Below are 18656 nucleotides of genomic sequence, written 5' to 3' on the forward strand. Positions count from 1 at the left end.
TTGATATTCGACTAATCGACATCATTACATGAGGAAAGAAATAAACAGCTGCACTGTTACACAATAAATATCCAAAACACAAGATACACTGTAATATGGCCTAGAAAACAAATAGAAATCAGAAGCTTGACATGTGTAAAATTTTAGCTCTCCAAATACAGCAATTCATAGTAGTAATTTCGTCAATAGAAAGGAAGTCACATGGAACGGAATTGCGTAACCACGGTCTGCTATCTGTAGCAGATGGCGCGAACTAAAGTTCATAAAGCCAAAGGGAAACTTTATATTGTAAAATGTTTAACAACATGGGCAGTGTTTTAATAAAATTCCTTGTTGAAAATCAGGTTGAGAGCCAGGGTTTAGTATCTTCAAGTCTTCTTCGCTTTAATCGAAGCCATTTCCTTAAAGAGTTTAAAATTTCGATTTGAAAATGGAATGATCCGATAGTCGACATAGCTGCTCTGCAGCGAATTCTAGCTGCGGGTGTGGAAACTAAGCATGATTCGCGTCCAGAAATTTATTTGAAAACACAATATGCATACATTTATCACACTCTGCATTATTTTAAAGAATTCTATGTTAAATTTTTATCCAAGATTCGTATTCCAGTGTATTTGCAACATGAGAACACACGAAATTGTTCTTTACCAAGGTTAGATATTACAAATATCTAGGGAGCATTGATAGACTCGCTCACATTTTAAAATAAATATCTTCGAAATTCTTCCACTTTCATTGAAACATTACATTGATACAATCATAGACGACTATGTTTGTGAAATAAACGACCAACAGTTGTCTATGAAACATACATAAATGATATGTCTAAGAACCTTAGAAGAGTGGATTAGATTCAAATTTGACCAAAATTGAAGTTGGCAATGGTAAGCATATTTAACTTAAAATATCCAATAAGTATGACATAACACATCGACAAAGTTACAGCTTTCATACACTATGAATTAACAGGAGTTTTATTTTGATTGGTTTTTATTGATGATGTTTTACAGTGTAAATTCCCAAAAAAATAATTAGAATAACATGCATTCCTTGATGGTGGACTATGTTGCCCTTGGTTTTCTTGGAAAGGAGCCTCCTGGCCGAATCATGGACAGCAAACACAATGCAGTAAAATCATGGGAGAGTTCCATACCTGCAAGTAGTCGCTTGGGTTAGTGCCGAGCAGAACTAGGAGGGGGGGGGGGGGGGAAGGTCGCGGGTCAAGACTGCAGGCAAGTTAGGTACCTGAGATAGAGGAACACTAGTGCTGCCACCATGATCACCACTAGTAGGGTAAACACAATCAGGAACACCAGCACCGCAGTCTCTGATCTCAGGTGTCCAAACAGTGGGCTCGTTAGAGGGTCCTCCATCAGATAGGTCAGGAGTGTGGGCGCCGGGTCGACTGAAGCATATCATCCTCTTTGCCAAATGCAAGGAATTTGAACGTGCACATTCTTAAAACTAACAAGTATGGTTTAAGAACATTGTATTCCACCAGAGGCATACACTTCTGGATAGTGAGAACATTTGAGAGGAATACTGACAATATTTTGATGCGCCAATCCTCAGTACCTACGGCTCAGTAATTTTCGAGCCCATTGAGTTTGGAACATACCAACAATTTTCCAAAGGCTTGAAGTTATAAACACAGAATATTTCTGAAGATACCAAAAAGTTGCCTATTTTGGCCCAATTAAATTACTAACTCGTAATAACCTCAACATAACGAGAAAGGACACAAATCTACGGTCTTTTCACATCATGCAAGAGGTCCTTAGGGACCATCAGGATAATATAGTTGTCTACTCTGGTTTCTGTAATACAGAAGTTTTTTGTTTTAATTTACTACCACTAAGTATTTTGTAACTGGACCAGCCATAAGGGTACTATATAGTTCTCCCAGTTAATTTCGTACTCTACTTTGAGTTCACTCAGTATTATTACATTTTTTTATTTATCTCGGCACTGGTTCCCATATAACTTCTCAAAACCCACCTGAACCACCACTAAAACGACTGCCAGAGGACTGGAAAAAGATAACAGATGTATACAAACAATGTAAGTCTGTGTTTACCCGCAACGACAGTGTGAATGAACTTACCTCTCACCCTGTGCCAGCTTGTGGTCCAGACAAACCCCAGGTCTTCCTGCAGCATGATGCACTTCCACTCACCTGCATGGCTGCTGTTTAGTCTCTGTATCACCAGTTCATCAACCTGTGACACAACAGCACTAGTCACCCAAGCAGGTACGAACTGTATGCTGTCAAACTGACACATACATGTTACTGCTCTACTAACTTTGAACAATATTTGCTATGGTGTATAAAATAATTTTTGGAAATTAAAAAAAAATGAGAAGAAAACAATTTTGTAAAAATGTTACTAGACATAATTTTATATCTAACCTTTCTTGGTGTTTCTAACAGATTACTAGGTACTAAACTAAATTCAACACCAAACAATAGAACTTGATATTAACTTACATATATAAAAATTAATATATGTAGTAAAGTAGTGGTGTATCAGAATATTATTTTCAGTCATCTCACAACTAGAGAATGTAGTAATATTCAACTAACACCAACCATTCATTACTAGTAGGTCACCCGACAAATGATTGGGCAACCCCATAATTCATGTTACCGAGGGCATTTTTGCCCTCAGTGCAACAGAACATTAGTATAATCTTAGCAAAAAACTAACTGCAACAAACAAAACTATGGCAATGCACCAGTACTCTTTGGAGGGTTGCTGTTTCAGGGAATTTTTACTTTGTACAACAGATATCTGGGCACTTTAAGACCACACTCTGTAAAAAAATGGAAGGATGAAATTACACTTAGTGTTCAATAAGCTCACAACTTTGTGCTGTGATATGATAACACAACTAACTAAAAGTGAAGCATGTTTTACTCAAGTGATTTGTATTGAAGCATCACTAAATCTATTTCTAAACACCATAGTTGGAGTTTCACAAAAAATTATAATTAGGATGCATAACAAGCCACAAGTATTTAACAAAGAATCAGCATTAGAAGTAGGAGCTGGATGGTTCTGGTGCTAGGAAAAGGGAGGAGCGGGGAAATTATCACTGGGTTTGTATGCCCCAGAGTTGGGTCTTGACCCGGTCAACAGTTTGTGGGTAACAAGGTGCATGCAGGTACTGAAATAACTCATGAAGATGACGGAGTTACATACGAAGGTGTTATGTAATCTACAGTAGGTGGCCATCTTGTTGTCTGTTGTTGGCCGCAATCTCAGTTCCGAGATGGGAAGATAGGTGGTGCTAGAGGTATTAATTTATTGTTGTTACAGTTTCGCGCGAACGTGGCGCGAATCGGTAACTGTCTCGCTTTAGTTAGAGTTTATTTTGTTAAGTTTGTAATTATTTTCCTTTGATTTATTTATTTATTTCTACTTCATTTGGATTATTTATATATGCTAAGGATTAATAATTTTATAAATATTTTAGGATGGTTATTTTTTTTTTAAATCCGTTCTTTTAAGTGGGAGTGCTGTCGGTGCTGGTTAGGTTGTTTCCGAACTGGGCAACGTTGTGGGCCGACCAGCCGAATCGAATCAGCTGACAATCGCGCGAGAGCGAGGGCGGGACTGCTGTTCTGACTGCCGACGGGTCAACATGAAACTCCTGAACTTCTACAAACACCAGCCGCCGTCACGGGCCTTGACGATGGCGACGGGGGCCCCTCGCCGAATGTCTCAGAGTAAGGAGTATCCTTCCCGTCTTCTTATTTGGGGCCTAGAGGCCGAAGAATTTTTAGTAGGTACTTTTTGGATGATAGTACAGGACTGAATAGACACTAACTCATTTTGATATTCATCAAAATAGTCAGTGAATGCATTGCCGTGCAAGCTAATTGATTTTGTGTATGTAGCCCCACGCATAGTTAAATTAAGAGGCGTGTGAGTATAAACACTAAAGCTTTTCCTGAAGTGATTTTTGTGCACAGAACTTGTACCTTTTTTTTAAAGTAACTACTCTTTGGAACTTACCTTGTTGGAGACGTTTACTCCCTTTTCGGACTTGTGAAGTGAGAACTGATTGCCAGCACTCGAACGATTGATTTTTATTTAATATTTTATGGGGACCCATTTACCTATTTACGAACTTTAAAGAAATCTATATATTTATATAGGCTAGCTTTTCTAAGTATATGTATTTATTTATTGTTAGATAATATTTTTTGTATTTACAATATTAGCTTTTGGTAATTGGTTATATAGCAGGAATGAGCCATGATCCATATTTTAACTATTTTGCATAATAAATAAGACAGTATGTTTCCATTTGTACTCTATTATTTTAGCTTTGCTAATTTTCTTTTGCCTACAGCACGCACCGCTGGTAAAGAGGGGGGTTGGTTTACTGACAGTACAGGTTTTGATGATTTTGATATAAAATTGTATTTGGCCCTCTCTTGGCGAGTGTGTGCACGGTTGTCTGCCCAGGTCTTGAACGTAGAGGCCAGGCGGTGACACTCTGTTTAAAAAAATTCAACCACAGAGGGTTGGAAGAGAACCAAAGGACGCTGACAATGTTGGAGTTGAAAGGCAAAGATCTTAGCTATAGGGTCTGTTAAAAAGTAATGATAAAAAAGTAATATATGTATATATTCAAATAATGTTTGGAAATTTGTTAGGCCCCTAGGTTTCTATTGTACGTGTCTGCAGAGTAGTACCAATGTAATCCATCTTTAATTCCTGTGGTGTTCCCAGAAGGTAACATATTTATTTAACTTTCATAAAGTATCTAGTAGAGGATGTTCGTGGCGTCTGCTAGGTGGCGTTTCCTTCTGTCGTAGTCACTTATGATCCCTCCACCATAAAGAATTAAAAAAAGGGCATAATCTTGGATTGAAAAATAAGCATAGTGTGCAAAATTAGTCGCTCATTGCGCGCATTAAATGAAACACATAAAGCCCATAAAGAAATATTTTTGAAACACATGCTCCATCCACCATATTTTATCCAGGAAAAGCAAAACATTGAACAAGGAACATAGTGCAGACAATACAAACATTACTTTACATGCTTTTAATGCGCACATGAGATGCACAAGAAAATTGTTTTAGTTCAGTAAAATATAATAAAAATAATAAAGCTCCTTATAGCAGGGCATAAATGTTTTTCATTTAGATAAAGCTAGCTCTCTCTTTCTCTCCTTCTCATAGCTATACTTACTTTCTCTGTTAGACATAAATTGTAGTTATAACTTTTTCTTAGTGTCATTCATACTGTTTAGTAATAAACATTATAGTGATTTATTCACAGAGTGATATTTACATAAGTAAATTCTATATTGTAGCAGTCCTGTTATAATCATAATTTGTTAAATAAAAAATTGATTTATATGTATTCTTATAAGGAGAATATTTTAGGTCAAATATATGCTTTTCGCTGCGGTGATGTCAGCTGTTTCTCTCTACTTGTTGCTGCGCCCCAGGATACCGTTGGTACCTGAGACGACTTACACTGGACGCCAATTACACTAGGCGAATAACTGATACTTTGCACCCGAACTAACACATGTTTAGGGCTAATAACAGCACAGGGTTAGGGATAAAACCGTTACAGCTGTATTCACAGTAACATAACAATTATTTGGTATTCGGTAATGTAGCCACCAAGAACAAAATTCTGGCAATGTGTTGGAGTTGGCCGGTACAAGCACGCAGTGTACTCACGGCCTGCAGGGCGGCCACGCGGCGGTCGCGCCACACCACTCCCTCGTGCAGCCAGCGCCGCTCCAGGTCACTGTACACGGCCCCCAGCGCCTCGCCGCCACACCGCAGCACGAGCAGGCGGGTCTGGCGGGCTCCAGCTGTGCTGGAGCGGGGCTGTACCGCCAGCCCGTGGACCCGCAGTGTCGTGAGCACGCCAGTGGGGCGGTGCAGCAGGCACACGTATACCCCCGAGTCCCGCGGTTCAGCGCTGCGCACCTCTGCAACACGGCGTCGACTGGCGCCACATGCTCATGGTCTACTATACTCTACAACTACTATAATATGCCTGGCAAACAAAAACAAGACACTACATCCACGACGCACAGACACAGTGGATGGCGAACCGGGATGATGCATTATAGCTTAGAGACAAGGGTGGAGATGGAACCTGCCTGCGGCCAGTGCCAAAAACCACAATATAGACATCGCAGATATCACACAACCCCAAGCTGTAATGTGAATGCACGACAGCATGGGTTTAAGATGAGCTGGAAAATAACCACAGCAGCACTGCGGCCGAGAAATGTGTGGTGAGCTGTAGCGCAGGATATAAAAGTGAGATGGCCCAGTGCAAAGACTGCCACATCGTTGAGCACTAAGCGTGTGCAGAGGTGAGAGAGTTACTCTTTTTTCATGTGTGAAGTGTGTGAGGACATTATTATCAAACTGTATCGTGTCCAGTTGACACCCGCACCACGTACATCCAAGGCTCGATAGTTCTACCAGCATTTGTCTGGCTGGCCTACAAAGAACCGGGTCTGTTTACACATGTATGCCACGACAAGCTGACATGGTACAGAGAAACCATGGAGTAGTGGACCAAGTGGGTCAAAGACCAGCTGTGCGGAGAGGCGTGCATCTGGTGGGTGCAGATGGGCGACTACGATACATACTGGAGCAGATTCACAGATTGGAGTCGCACTTTAACAACAAACAGGCCCGAATTCTATGCCAGAGTGAGCTTTACTGCCGAGCGCAGAAGCATAGTGAGGGCAATGAGGCAAACATTAATGCGAAGATCAGGTTGTAACAGCTGAGGGAGTTCATACTCAACATTGTAGAACTGATGCTGCCAGAGATATGATCATTCTTGAGGAGTACTACCGAGCGTGGGCTATATGCATCTCTCGCCATGGAGCATGATGTGCAACAGGATATGAAGGCGATGTGCAGGAACAGGGGCATCACGGCACCATTATGACAGGACCGAGTTCCCTGGACGTGCAGCCCGAGGACGCACACACGATCGTCCCCTACATCTAACTACCACCTGCACCAACAACGCACCGATCACGCAGCAGAGCCGCATAACTGTCGCAGTCAGAACAGAACAGTCGCGCGAACTTGCAGGAGGAACTCCACAAGAACCACATAGATGTAACCGAGGGAGGCCCGCCCCAGTGGTGGAACTGCTGATGAACAAAGCAATTATCCATCAGCGTGAGGAGAGGGGACCTCAAACAAGAAATTCCTAATGGGTGTGGTGATCTGGCTGGCCACACCCCATGACCCACCACCCAGCTCCACATCACCCTAAGTCGCCCTTCACCAGGTCGCCAGTGAGTGCTGCTGCCCACCAGGCATGATTGCCTATACCAGCCGCAAGGTACCTGCAAGGTATGACAGCATGCCGCCCCAACCAGCTTGGACCAGTGGGGCTGGCCAATATCACCCAATGTCGCCCCGCACCAAGTCGCCAGACAGAGATGCTACCCACTATGCATCATGGCCGATCCCAGCCACACCTGTAGGACACAACAGAGCACCAGCCTACCTAACCTGGACCCTGCAAGCATAACCGACATCGCCCAGCACTAGATCACCGACGAGTGGTGCTGCCCACCAGGCATCGTCATCAACCCTGACCATACTTGTGGGTCACAATGGTGGGCCACCCCATCTAACCAGGACCAGTGGGGCTGTCCAGCATCGCCCAACATGCCCTGCACCAGCTCGCCGGCGAGCAGCATGGCCTATCAGGCATTGTCGCCGACCCTGGCCACATCTGCGAGGCATGGAAATGTGCAGCCACCCAGCCTGGACCAGAGGGTTTAGCCAGCATCACCAGATGTCGCCCTGCACCAGGTCTCCCAGTGGCGAGCAGTGTCGTCCACCAGGCGTTGTCGCTGACCTCGGCCACATGTGGGACACAACAAAGTGCTGCCCCATCCAGTCTGGACCAGTGGGGCCGACCAGTATCACCTGATGTCGCCCCATACCAGATGGCTGGCAAGCAGCACGATTTACCAGGCATGATTGCCGAAACTCGCCATACCTTCAGAGTACAATAGTGCATCGCCCCACTAAGCTTGACCAGTGGGGCCTGCCAGCATCGCCCGACATCATCCGACATCGCCACACACCAGGTCGCCAGCGAGTGGCATCGCTCACCAGGCATCGTCACCAACCCTGGCTACACCTGCGGGGCATGATGGCCAGTACCCAACCTGGGCCAACTGCGGCTGGGAACTGGGATTCTCCTCCAGGTGCTGGTTCAACTGAATGGGCGGGCCATGAAAACATTGGTGGACACTGCGGTGGGCCACACTTACATCACATTCCACCTCATCTCCGAGGCAGACCTTGAGCATAAGGTCGAAACCATCCAACTGGCCATTGCTGGAGTAAACATTCTCATGAGTGGGTGTATCCAGGTACAGATAGCCATCCGAGACCTATGGAATAGACTGATCCTGTGTCTCCTGTGGCTGGTGTAGGAGGATGCTACCATCGAGGTATGTGAGATTTAACTCCATGTAGGGACAGCACACAAGGATGGCATATGGTGTATGGATTGAGGCCCCCTGGCACACCAGCCCAAGTGGCCCCCATCATGTTGAGAGATCTGAGGATCAGTATGCCCTGGAATATGTGCCCCTGGAATATGTTCATGGTAGCCGACCTGCTGTACTGGACCACCATAACAAAACAATGTATATCTATGGTTCCCCACACACCCCCAATTGCCAAGCCAATAGGATTCGGACTCCAGGAACTTCCAGCTATAAGGCACCTGCTTACTGTGATGCTGAGGGATGGGGTAATCGAGCCCAGTGATCTCTTACAACTGCAGATTCGTGATGGCGAGCAAGAAGGATAGTACAATGAGGTTCTGCAAATTTGAAACTATCGAATGACCTTACCATTTCTGCCCCACCTGTCAAAACATCTCAGGGTATCTCGCCGAGCTAGGCGATGCCTAGGTATTCACATCCCTAGAAATAAAGTTCAGCCACTGGCAAGTGCTGGTACATCGAGAGGAGGTCCAAGACTGCCTTCATGGCCCCCTATAGATGCAGGTTCCTGGTGCCATACCATTTGGGCTGATGAATGCCCTTGCAAAATTATAGGCCATTATGGTCCACATCCTGGATGGGTAAATCGGTATGTTTGCCGCAGCCTACCTGGATGATGTGATCGTCTGGTCTTGGGACATGGAAGGACCATGCCCACTGTCTCGCACTGCTCGAGTGCCTGGACATGCACAGAATTACCTGTGCTACCCCACAAGTGCCACATCGGGGCTAGGGAACTGGAGTTCCAGAAACACATCATGAGCATCGAGGGTTATGACCAGTGCTGGACCAACTCATCCTCATTGACGAACAACCTCACCCTGCAAACAGCTATAGTGGCTCATGAACTTTCTCAATTGGCTCTGCTGTTTCATTCCAAATTTTGCCACTGTCACCACTCCCATGACAGACCTTCAGTCACTCAAACACAAGTTCCGGTGGATTAAGGCCCCAGAGCAGGCCCTCATCAACATCAAGCGACAGTTCCGTGAATGTCATGTCCTCACTCTTCTCAACCCCGACGAACACATCTTCATGCAGACTGACACCAGCCAGGACAGCATGGGCATGGTCCTGTACCAGTTTGGGGAATAGGGGGAATGGCGTGTGATTGAGTATGCCAGCTCGAAGTTCGGGGCTGCCGAGTGCAAATACCATGTGCACGAGAAAGAATGTCTTGCAGTGGTATGGGTGCTTGGCTGGTACCGGCCCCACAAAGAGGGCAGGAGATTTACTCTCCGCAAAGACAGCCAGTGCCTAAAGTGGCTGAGTTCAGTCTAGAGTGCAAGTCGAAACTAACTCAGTGGGATCTCATGCTACAAAGCTTCGCATTCATGGTAGAGCACATAACAGGTCTTGAGAACCAGCTAGGATATAAGCTGTCGCAGCACCCAGATCTCACGAAACTTTCCACGATGACCAGGGGTGGAGAGAACTGCTGCCCCCTTCTTCAACATGGAAATAGCAACTGCCATCAACATACTGGCCACTTTGTATGCCACTCGAGCAATGGAGCCTGACCAACCACCCGCCATCCCAACTACGCTAGACACTCTCCTCACCAAGGTCCACCAGGCACAACATGACAATACTATGACTCAGAGAGACATCAATAACTTCAGTGAAGAGGCCTGTCCCCACCAATGATGCCTAGAAGGCATACAGCAGACCTAGGTCCCTGGGGACATGGACATGTGGCTCAACCCCTGTGACCCCCACCATGAGGGTTACAGTGCTTAGTTTCTACCACCCTGGTCCTGACCAGACACAGCAGGAGATCGGACATGCATCCTACATGGGGAATGTGCTTCCTGGTCATGGGGACAAACCTGTTCATCTGCTGAACCAAGGTGTTCATGGTGTCGAATGTGAGGGCAGGCACCATTGCAGTCCTGCTCGACTCTGATGTATTCCACTGATATGGCTTTTCCCAGTTCGCTTTCCTATGCTGGTGGGATGACTGTCACAGTTAGGGTTTCGATCATCATACCACCCTCATGTATCGCCCCAAACCAATCCAACAGAATGACAAAGAGATAAAGGTACCACTGCCACTCCACCTGGGGGAGGACAACTCTAAGTGGGACATACACTTCCCCAAACTGCTGTACTGCCTGCACCAGCAGACGAACACAGTGACAGGTCACACCCCCGCAGAATTCCTCATGGGGGAGAACCCTGCCCTACCTGGCGAGCTCCAAGTAGCCATACAGAGGCTGAGGGACATTGAGGGGGATGAGCCCACCTCTTGGTAGAGGCATGTCAGGAACATGCGAGACAGCAGCAGGCTCACTTCCTCGAGAATCGGACCCCTCAAACCAGTCGACCACCCCTTTGTCTGAAACCTAGACAGTTAGTGTATGTGCGACAGCACTTGTCTGCAAGTGGATGGAAGTTCTGTACTAGCCTCACTGCCAAGTGGACATCACCCTGCGACATACTTCACCAGCTAGGCTCCATGTCCTATGCTGTGGTGTGCCGGAAATTAGGTATTTCGGCAGGTTTTTTTAAAATTTTTATTATAATTTTAATTTTTTTTTGGAAATTTTATTTTCTATATAATTTGGTTACAATTGGGTGATTTACACTTTGTTAGGCCGGTGTACTCTACTTAGTTAAACTTTGCTACAGTGGCCCGAGGCACCTTTAATCAGGGACCAATCTGATCTTTTGCAAGTCTAAGACATTGTTAGCAGCCCGGTTGACATTTCTCCCGCTTGCAGTCACGTTCCCGGCCTGTAACATTATTTCCTTGCATTACTAAATTTGCGCACAACAGCTCTGGACGAGTTGTTACCCTTTCTCAGAGACGAGCTTAGAACAGCCATTCTCATCACACATATGTCTTAGGTTCACTCCTAGAAAGTCACGTTAGGACACTCTTTCCCAGCCTCGTTCAGTTTTTTGTCCACCCTCTCCTCCCAGTCCCCCACCCTTTTGGTTCTCAGAATTTAGCTCAGGATCATTGCCCTGACGTGAACCCGCCAGGCAGTGGCCGACTTCAAGGACGATTTGCCACAGAAAAAATATGTGCAAAGATATCTAGTGGCAGAAATAGTAACTTCTTCTCTTGTCGCCAGCGAGTGGAGCTGATGCCCGCGACACCTGGTGGCGACATTGCCAACCTTTCTCTTTCTTTCCCCTGTAGGCTGCCAGAGAGTAGCACCGACTGCACCATTAGCTCCAGTCTGGAGCAGACGTCTCGGGCGAGTCGATTCCTTATTTGTTTCAGACACCCCTCAACAGGTAGTGCTAAAATCGGCCAGTGCTACCAACTCCAAGATATCGAAGTCAGAGTTTTTTTTTGTGATTCCCACTCGGAGAACTTCGGAACCTTTCGGTCCGTACGCCCCAGTCTCCCCCACCAACTTTTGTTTGAGCGATACCTTTTATGATGAGACCCGGCCCTTCCGCGGCCACTTCGCTTCGCGATTCCAGATGGACTGTTTTAGTTTATCGGCGAGATGCACCACTAGACTTCTGTCTGGCCGCAACCAACGATGTCGATTAGACAAGGGATGCTATCCCTGTAAATTCTTTAAGTAGTTTAGTCCGTCTGTACAGTACACAGCATAGAAGTTATTTCTTTTAATTTTTTTTTTTTGAAATGATGGAAACGTCCGCGCCTGCCGCGTATCCGCGATTTTCAGATCCGGACTTTCTACACTTCAGAAGCTAGACGGCAACTTCCCTGTCTGGTGAGTTACTATCAGCTTTATTCCCCGACCTCCCCTTATCTTTTTGCGGGCATTTTCTGCCCAGTTTGCTAACTGTCTGTGTACTAGTTCTGATAATGTTTGATTTGGACTGTTCACAGACAGCGTCCAAGAGCCGGATGTAGACTTAGCATTTTCACACTCTTCCTCTTCAACAAACAGGCGCCCTGGCACCATGCTCACTACTGAACTCCGGGCAGCGAACCACTGACCTCCGGTGCTACAGTATTTATGAACCTTTTTTGAACAATCTTTAAATTACTATGTTCGAATAAATAAGAATTATATAAAACTTTCGTTCTGGACTTTAAGAACTGACACTAGGATGGTTTATTTATTTTATTAGTTTATTTATTTTATTGGTTCATTTATTTTTAATGAAAATATTTATAAGATAATTTAGGGCCGGCCCATATTTAATATATCTGAGAGCTCTTTTAATTTGCAGTCACCCAACCTCTGTGAAAGGTCCGGGGGGTACCTGAAAAATTCTAAGGGCGTCGCGATGCTGTTGTTGTCCGGAGGGGCGCCAGGCTAGCGAGCTGCTAGGCCGTTGATGTTGGGTCGTGGGTACTCTGCCCCCGCGTGCCCCGCCAGGTACACGGCTTGAATCTAACCTGAATGGTTTTCCCTTGGCTGTGAAGGCCGCTCGGGCGTGTGTAGGACGGGAGACTACGGAAAATGATTGTACACGAGTTGGTGAGAATTACATTTAATTTAAGAGCTTCACCGCGGGTCCGCGTGGTTACACGGTACACTCTACACATCCGCTCCGTGGTTCAGTCCCGCTACAAAAAATCTCACCAACACTTTGCGACGTCTAGCAGTTACACAATTAACAAAAAAAAACACAACACTACGTGACACTGAAATGGTTACCGCGGCAGTCTCGCGGGACGTGAGTCGATGCTCGCTGGAGAAGGCCAGCGCCGAAAGTTAACGGGTGCAGGGGCGACTCGATGAGTGGGCTCCTAAGTTCGGTGAAACACTTACGTGAGTGCAGCCGGCAGGCATATGCACGGCGTCCTTAATTAAAAATACTCTCGCTGGTGTCGGCCAGTACCGTAAGTTCCGTGATACGATAAGCAGCGTGGTATCACAATAAAGACGGTCGAGATAGGTCCGGTTCCACAAAATACGCGCCGAGTCGACGTGGGCAGCGGTGAATTAATAAAAGGATTTAAATTTGAAGATGTAGTGCAGAATAAAAATAATAATTGAAACTAACTTGAATGCTGCCCACGGACAAACGTCTATTCCTGGCGCGGAGTGGTTGGAGACTGCCGAACATGGCCGCCTCGCAAGGAAGAGAAACTTTCACTTCTTTATGAGTCGGCACCAAAAACTTATAATAACTTAATTTGTTATATGGTGAGTAAAAAACATACTCCAGGTGCTTGATTAAAACTTTGCACCTGGTAAATAGTTGCCTAAGGCTTAACAGTTGTTTTAATTGATTTACTAATTTAAAAAGCGGCACCAAGTTGGCGACTGAAAATTTAAATACAAATTGTCTCAATGTGCACTGTTTGGGTTTGAATTCCCTTAGTTTGGCTAGACCACTATCATAGGCCAATTAATCAAGGCCAGTAGCCGCTGTGGCTAGTAACGAGTATTGTTTTCTGTTCCGTGCGTGCAACAAAGTAACAAAAAATGGTAGTATTTAGTGTGATTAACCTTTTATCTGATTTGTTTTGATTAATGAACAATGCTGTAACAAAAATGGTAATCAGAGCGCAGTGCTGTAACAGTGGGACTGCCTAGTAGACAAGTGGCATAGTTGCACTGGGACTACCTCTGTCTGGTCCTCATCAACGAGGCAACTTGAACCTCCTCCATCCTCACTGACTCCACATTTACAGTGAGGATCGAAGAGCCCAAGGAGCCGGTTGCGGCAGCGACCCTGCACTCCCGACCCCACCAATTACAGCACTCCCCAAATAAGCAGTCTTGTCCTAAGAACAATCAAATGGTGACAATAACACCAATGGATGCGGGAGAAAACTTTATTCAACGGGACAGAGTAAACCCTGCAATGTCATCGAGCAACACCATGGTGGTCATCCAAATGGAAGACAAATCTCTCACTGCTGTCTCAAACTCTCCTCCAATGATGCACAGGTCAGGATGCACACACACCTCCCCAAGTAGGCTCCGCGATTGCGAGTGGCGCAGGCCTTTCCCCACCGCCAATGGTCCTGGCGGTTTCCATGACAGAGTCGGGACGACTGCACACCGCAGGCCTTCACCACCGGCCTCTCAAAACAATATACACCAACTCCTTCCCTACTATGCAAGAGAAACAATAGAAATGCCACACACTCACACCACCATCTAGGTGCAGGTCCAGTGCCATTAAGTGACAGGGGACCTCAGTCCTGTGTGTATAAAACAATACCTCAACAGCCATAATGGCCTCAGAGAGAGGGGGCATTTGACGACACTTATTAGTGCTCCATCTGCATGCACAAATCGTTATGTCTGGTTGTCACCTCGCAGGGCATGTGCGCAGTCATGCATATGTGGTGAACACACTCATTGATGGGAGAGTGCAACGTGGTGCTGCATGCCAAATGAATGCAGCCGCCGATATATTGATGCCGCAGGCACGACAATCGATCAGGGTTTTTTATGTCTACAAATATGTCTTATTAAGTATGCACCAAATTAATAGACAATAATGTTTTCAATTACACTAAAGACATAATCTATACGAATTCCTGACTTGATATGAATCCACTCGAAAGTCCTGGCCTTGTCTACTCCAGAGTTGTGTGGGTCTTTATCGCGGGTATGGATTCCCCAAGCAAAATGGAAATCCCCACCATTTGTCATAGGATCGTCCATTTCTTCATTTGAGAATCTTCTCCAAGAAGTACGTGTTAGGATACATTGTAGGCTGAATCTATTTGGCATACAAGCCACCCAGAATCGGCTTGTAGTCCAAATCTTCGAGGCAGTAAGTCCTAGGCTCTGATTCGTGAACGTAGGTCACACGGAAAATTCGGGACTCCATTTCGCAGTGAAACCTTTCTCGAAGATGCCTTTCAGCTTGGAGATTCGCGCAATGTCACCTATGTTAATTTTAGGCTCTCGTGGTTCTTTATGCTTTGTGCTTGAAAACACTGTTCGAAGCGAGTGATCATCCTTTACATCTTTAGGCTTCAGTTTTATGGTATAATGCACTGTGGAATTATATTTGCTTATTAGTATCCAGCCACTTGTAATTTCGTTAGCAGTTAAATGTCGCTACCTCTTGGTGTGCAAAGTTCTGTTAAACCTTTCGACAACGGGGGTACTGAAATTACTCAATGTAGAGTAGTTTTGATGCCATACTTCTTCATCAAATCCCTAAAGGTTGCATTGCAGAATTGTTTACGGAGATCCGTTTGCAGGTGTGACAGTACACGAATATCACACAAAATATTGGCCATGGCCTTGGCTATGTAAGTCGCAGTCTTCAAGTTCACAGATCTAGCCCAACCAAACTTGCTATACACATCGATGACCGTCAACATAAACTTGAAAACCTTTATTCATTCGGGAATATGGTATCATCTCAACAAGGTCCACCTGGAATAAATCATCAAGTCCACGCACTACAATTTGGCATCAAAGGTATTTTCATCTTGCAGGAGCGTGAAGTTCGCGAGCGATTCGTTTCGACTCATTTTATGTAATCAGTTTCCCTCAGTTACTCGAGTATGGAGACTTTTTTGTTGGTGTGCGAATAGTTTCCTGCACTAAACAAAGCATGTAAAAGTCTTAACCTGTCGTCAGAATCGTTGATCAGCGAGGATGCTTATTGAATTTTCAAGATGAAGAAATTACATTAAGTCTGCACTTGAAGCGATGTCACATTGACATGCAAAAGTCCATTTCTCTACCAGACGCCAGTGCGTTAACACCTGATAGAGTAAAGTTTCTTATCAGTAGTGGACAAGTACCGAAAAAACGTGGAAGACGAAATCCTCAACCTGTAAGCACCAGTAATTTTTGATGACAGCATTACGAAAATGCAACTGCACGAGTACCAGACTTTCCTGCTTAAGCCGTACGCCTACCTTCCGAAGTACGTATCCTGTACAGCAGCAAGATACCTGTACTTTAACTTCACAGTCATTTTTACGTATAATAGGTACTCTGTCAAAGGCTGATGACACTCTTCCAATAACGACGACAATATCAAGAAATGGTATTCTTCACCTAATCGAGCGCATTACATATGTACTTAATGGCGTCGAGGTAGACCATACAAGATATGTAGGCATAATATCCACTATGAAAAACTATCTTTCGCTGATGCCGAACACAAAGATAGTAGGCTGGGGTTTCGAGGATGAATACAATCTACCTGTTTATTCCAAAGGAAAAATCGAAGTTTGTGTTCTACTGACCATGCTGCTTGGATTTTCCGAATACTACAAGCATATAATAATAAATTCGAAACAAGAGCTTTTACTGCTTCTAGCCAACACATACATAAACGCAACAGTTGCTGCTTGAGAAAACCCACAGGATGTCTCGCTAACACTACAGTCTATTTAGTGGTTTGCTACCTCACGTCCAAGTAGGTACGACCGAACGTATAGAGATGTTGAAGAATGTAGAAAATGGCAAGAAAATTGTCGTATCATTCCGATCCTGGAGTCTGGAAACATATCCTGGCTTGCCTCAAAGCATATAATTGGATAATAAAGTCCAGCTTCGGTATAGAAAAAACCGAGATACTTCATCGTCGGACTTCAAAATGGAAGACAGCTCACTGAAGGAATTAACCCCTCCGTGTTCAATAACTGCCAAATACGTCAAATAAAAATATTTTAAAACAGCGAAAGCTACCTGTACGTGAATATGAACATGGACATTGAAAACGGAAATTTAATTTTTGTGCATATCAAATGAATGCCAAGTTTCAGCAAGCATACTATGGGCGCAGACAGTCACCGATACTGAGTCCCGATAGTTTCAATAATAAGGATCCGCTAATGGTGTTTGACGTTTCCAAACAGGACGCTCGAATAAATTCAAACATCGTCGACTACAGAATTGAGATATCGACGAGCGGAAATATCCCACCAAACACTTATGCTTTTTGTCTGAAACTTCACGACTTGCATCTTACAACTGCCGAGATAAGCTTGTGAAAATTCTCTCATAAATTCTAGTGTGTTTGCGATATTAATTTAGTTACAGCCGAGCATTGCTAGCGTTGTGCCGGAAATTAGGCATTTCGACACGATTTTTTTTAAATTTTATTATAATTTTAAATTATTTTTGGAAATTTTATTTGCTCTATAATTTGGTTACTAAAGGACGGTTTACACTTTGTTAGGCTGGTGTACTCCCCTAAGTTAAACTTTGTGCCAGTAGTCTGAAGCACCTTTCCCAGAGACGTATCTGATATTTTGCAGATCTAATACTTTGTTGGCAGCTCGCTTAAATTTTCCCTCGCTTCCAGGCACGTCCCAGGCCTGTAACGTTACTTCACTTCATGACTAAAACCGCCTACAGCAGCTCTGGACGAGCTGTTACCATTTCTCAGAGACGAGCTGACCATAGCCTTTACTGTCACGAATACGTATTAGGTTCACTCCTCTGGAAGCACGTCATGGACGCTCGTTCTCAGCGTCGTTGCACTTTTGTCCACCCCCCTCCCCTCTTTCAGTTCTAAGAATTCGCCTAAGTCCAATGACCGGTCATACACCCCAGCAGGCAGCGAACGTCTCCAAGGACGCCTTGCATAAAAAATTGTGTGTGCCAAGATGGACCGCACACGATACCTAGCGGAAAACTCGCTAACCGCCCAGCCAACTTACCCTGTAGGCCGCCAGAGCGCTGCACTAGACTGCGCCCTTTAACCCTTGGTTAAGCAGACACCTTGGGCGAGTCGATTATTTTTATTTCAGACTCCTCTCGACAGGTAGCGCTAAAGTCGGCCAGTACTACCATCTTCGAGAAATCAGTCAGAGTTTTTTTATGATGTGCACTCGGGGAACTTCGGGACCTTTCGGTCCGGACTCCCAGCCCCCTCCCCTCCACTTTTGATTCAAGATTTACTTTTAATTACGAGACGCGGTTCTCCGCGGGACACTTCGCATTGCGACTGCAGACGGACCGTTTCGCGATTATCGGCGAGTCGACGAGACACTGCAAGACTTCCGTCCGGCCGCAACCGACTATGTAGTCGCCTAAATAAGGGATGCTATCCCTATAATCTTTTTCCAGTAGTTTAGTCCATCTGCGTAGTGCAAAGTGTAATAGTTATTTTTCTTTTAATTTTTTTTTGAAATGATGAAAACGACCGCGCCCAGCCGCGTATTCGCGGGATCCAGTTCCTGGCTGGCGACGCATCTGTAAACAGAAGCCAACTCCCCTGTCTGGTGAGTGACGATC

General features: G+C 45.0%; 1 protein-coding gene across 1 annotated transcript in view; it reads right to left on the minus strand.

The window, feature by feature from the left end:
* Positions 1-972: 972 nt before the first annotated feature.
* The window catches only part of LOC134533467 (uncharacterized), a 67244-nt gene continuing 49560 nt past the window's right edge, over positions 973-18656 (minus strand). The window contains exons 4-7 of the mRNA XM_063370991.1: positions 5711-5967; positions 2105-2219; positions 1246-1405; positions 973-1153 (exon numbers count right to left, since the gene is read on the minus strand). Coding sequence (XP_063227061.1) covers positions 1135-1153; positions 1246-1405; positions 2105-2219; positions 5711-5967 — 551 coding nt within the window. The 3' untranslated portion in view covers positions 973-1134. The remainder of the gene's footprint in view (positions 1154-1245; positions 1406-2104; positions 2220-5710; positions 5968-18656) is intronic.

This window comes from Bacillus rossius, chromosome 6 (assembly GCF_032445375.1).
Source record: "Bacillus rossius redtenbacheri isolate Brsri chromosome 6, Brsri_v3, whole genome shotgun sequence".
Taxonomy (NCBI): Eukaryota; Metazoa; Arthropoda; class Insecta; order Phasmatodea; family Bacillidae; genus Bacillus; species Bacillus rossius.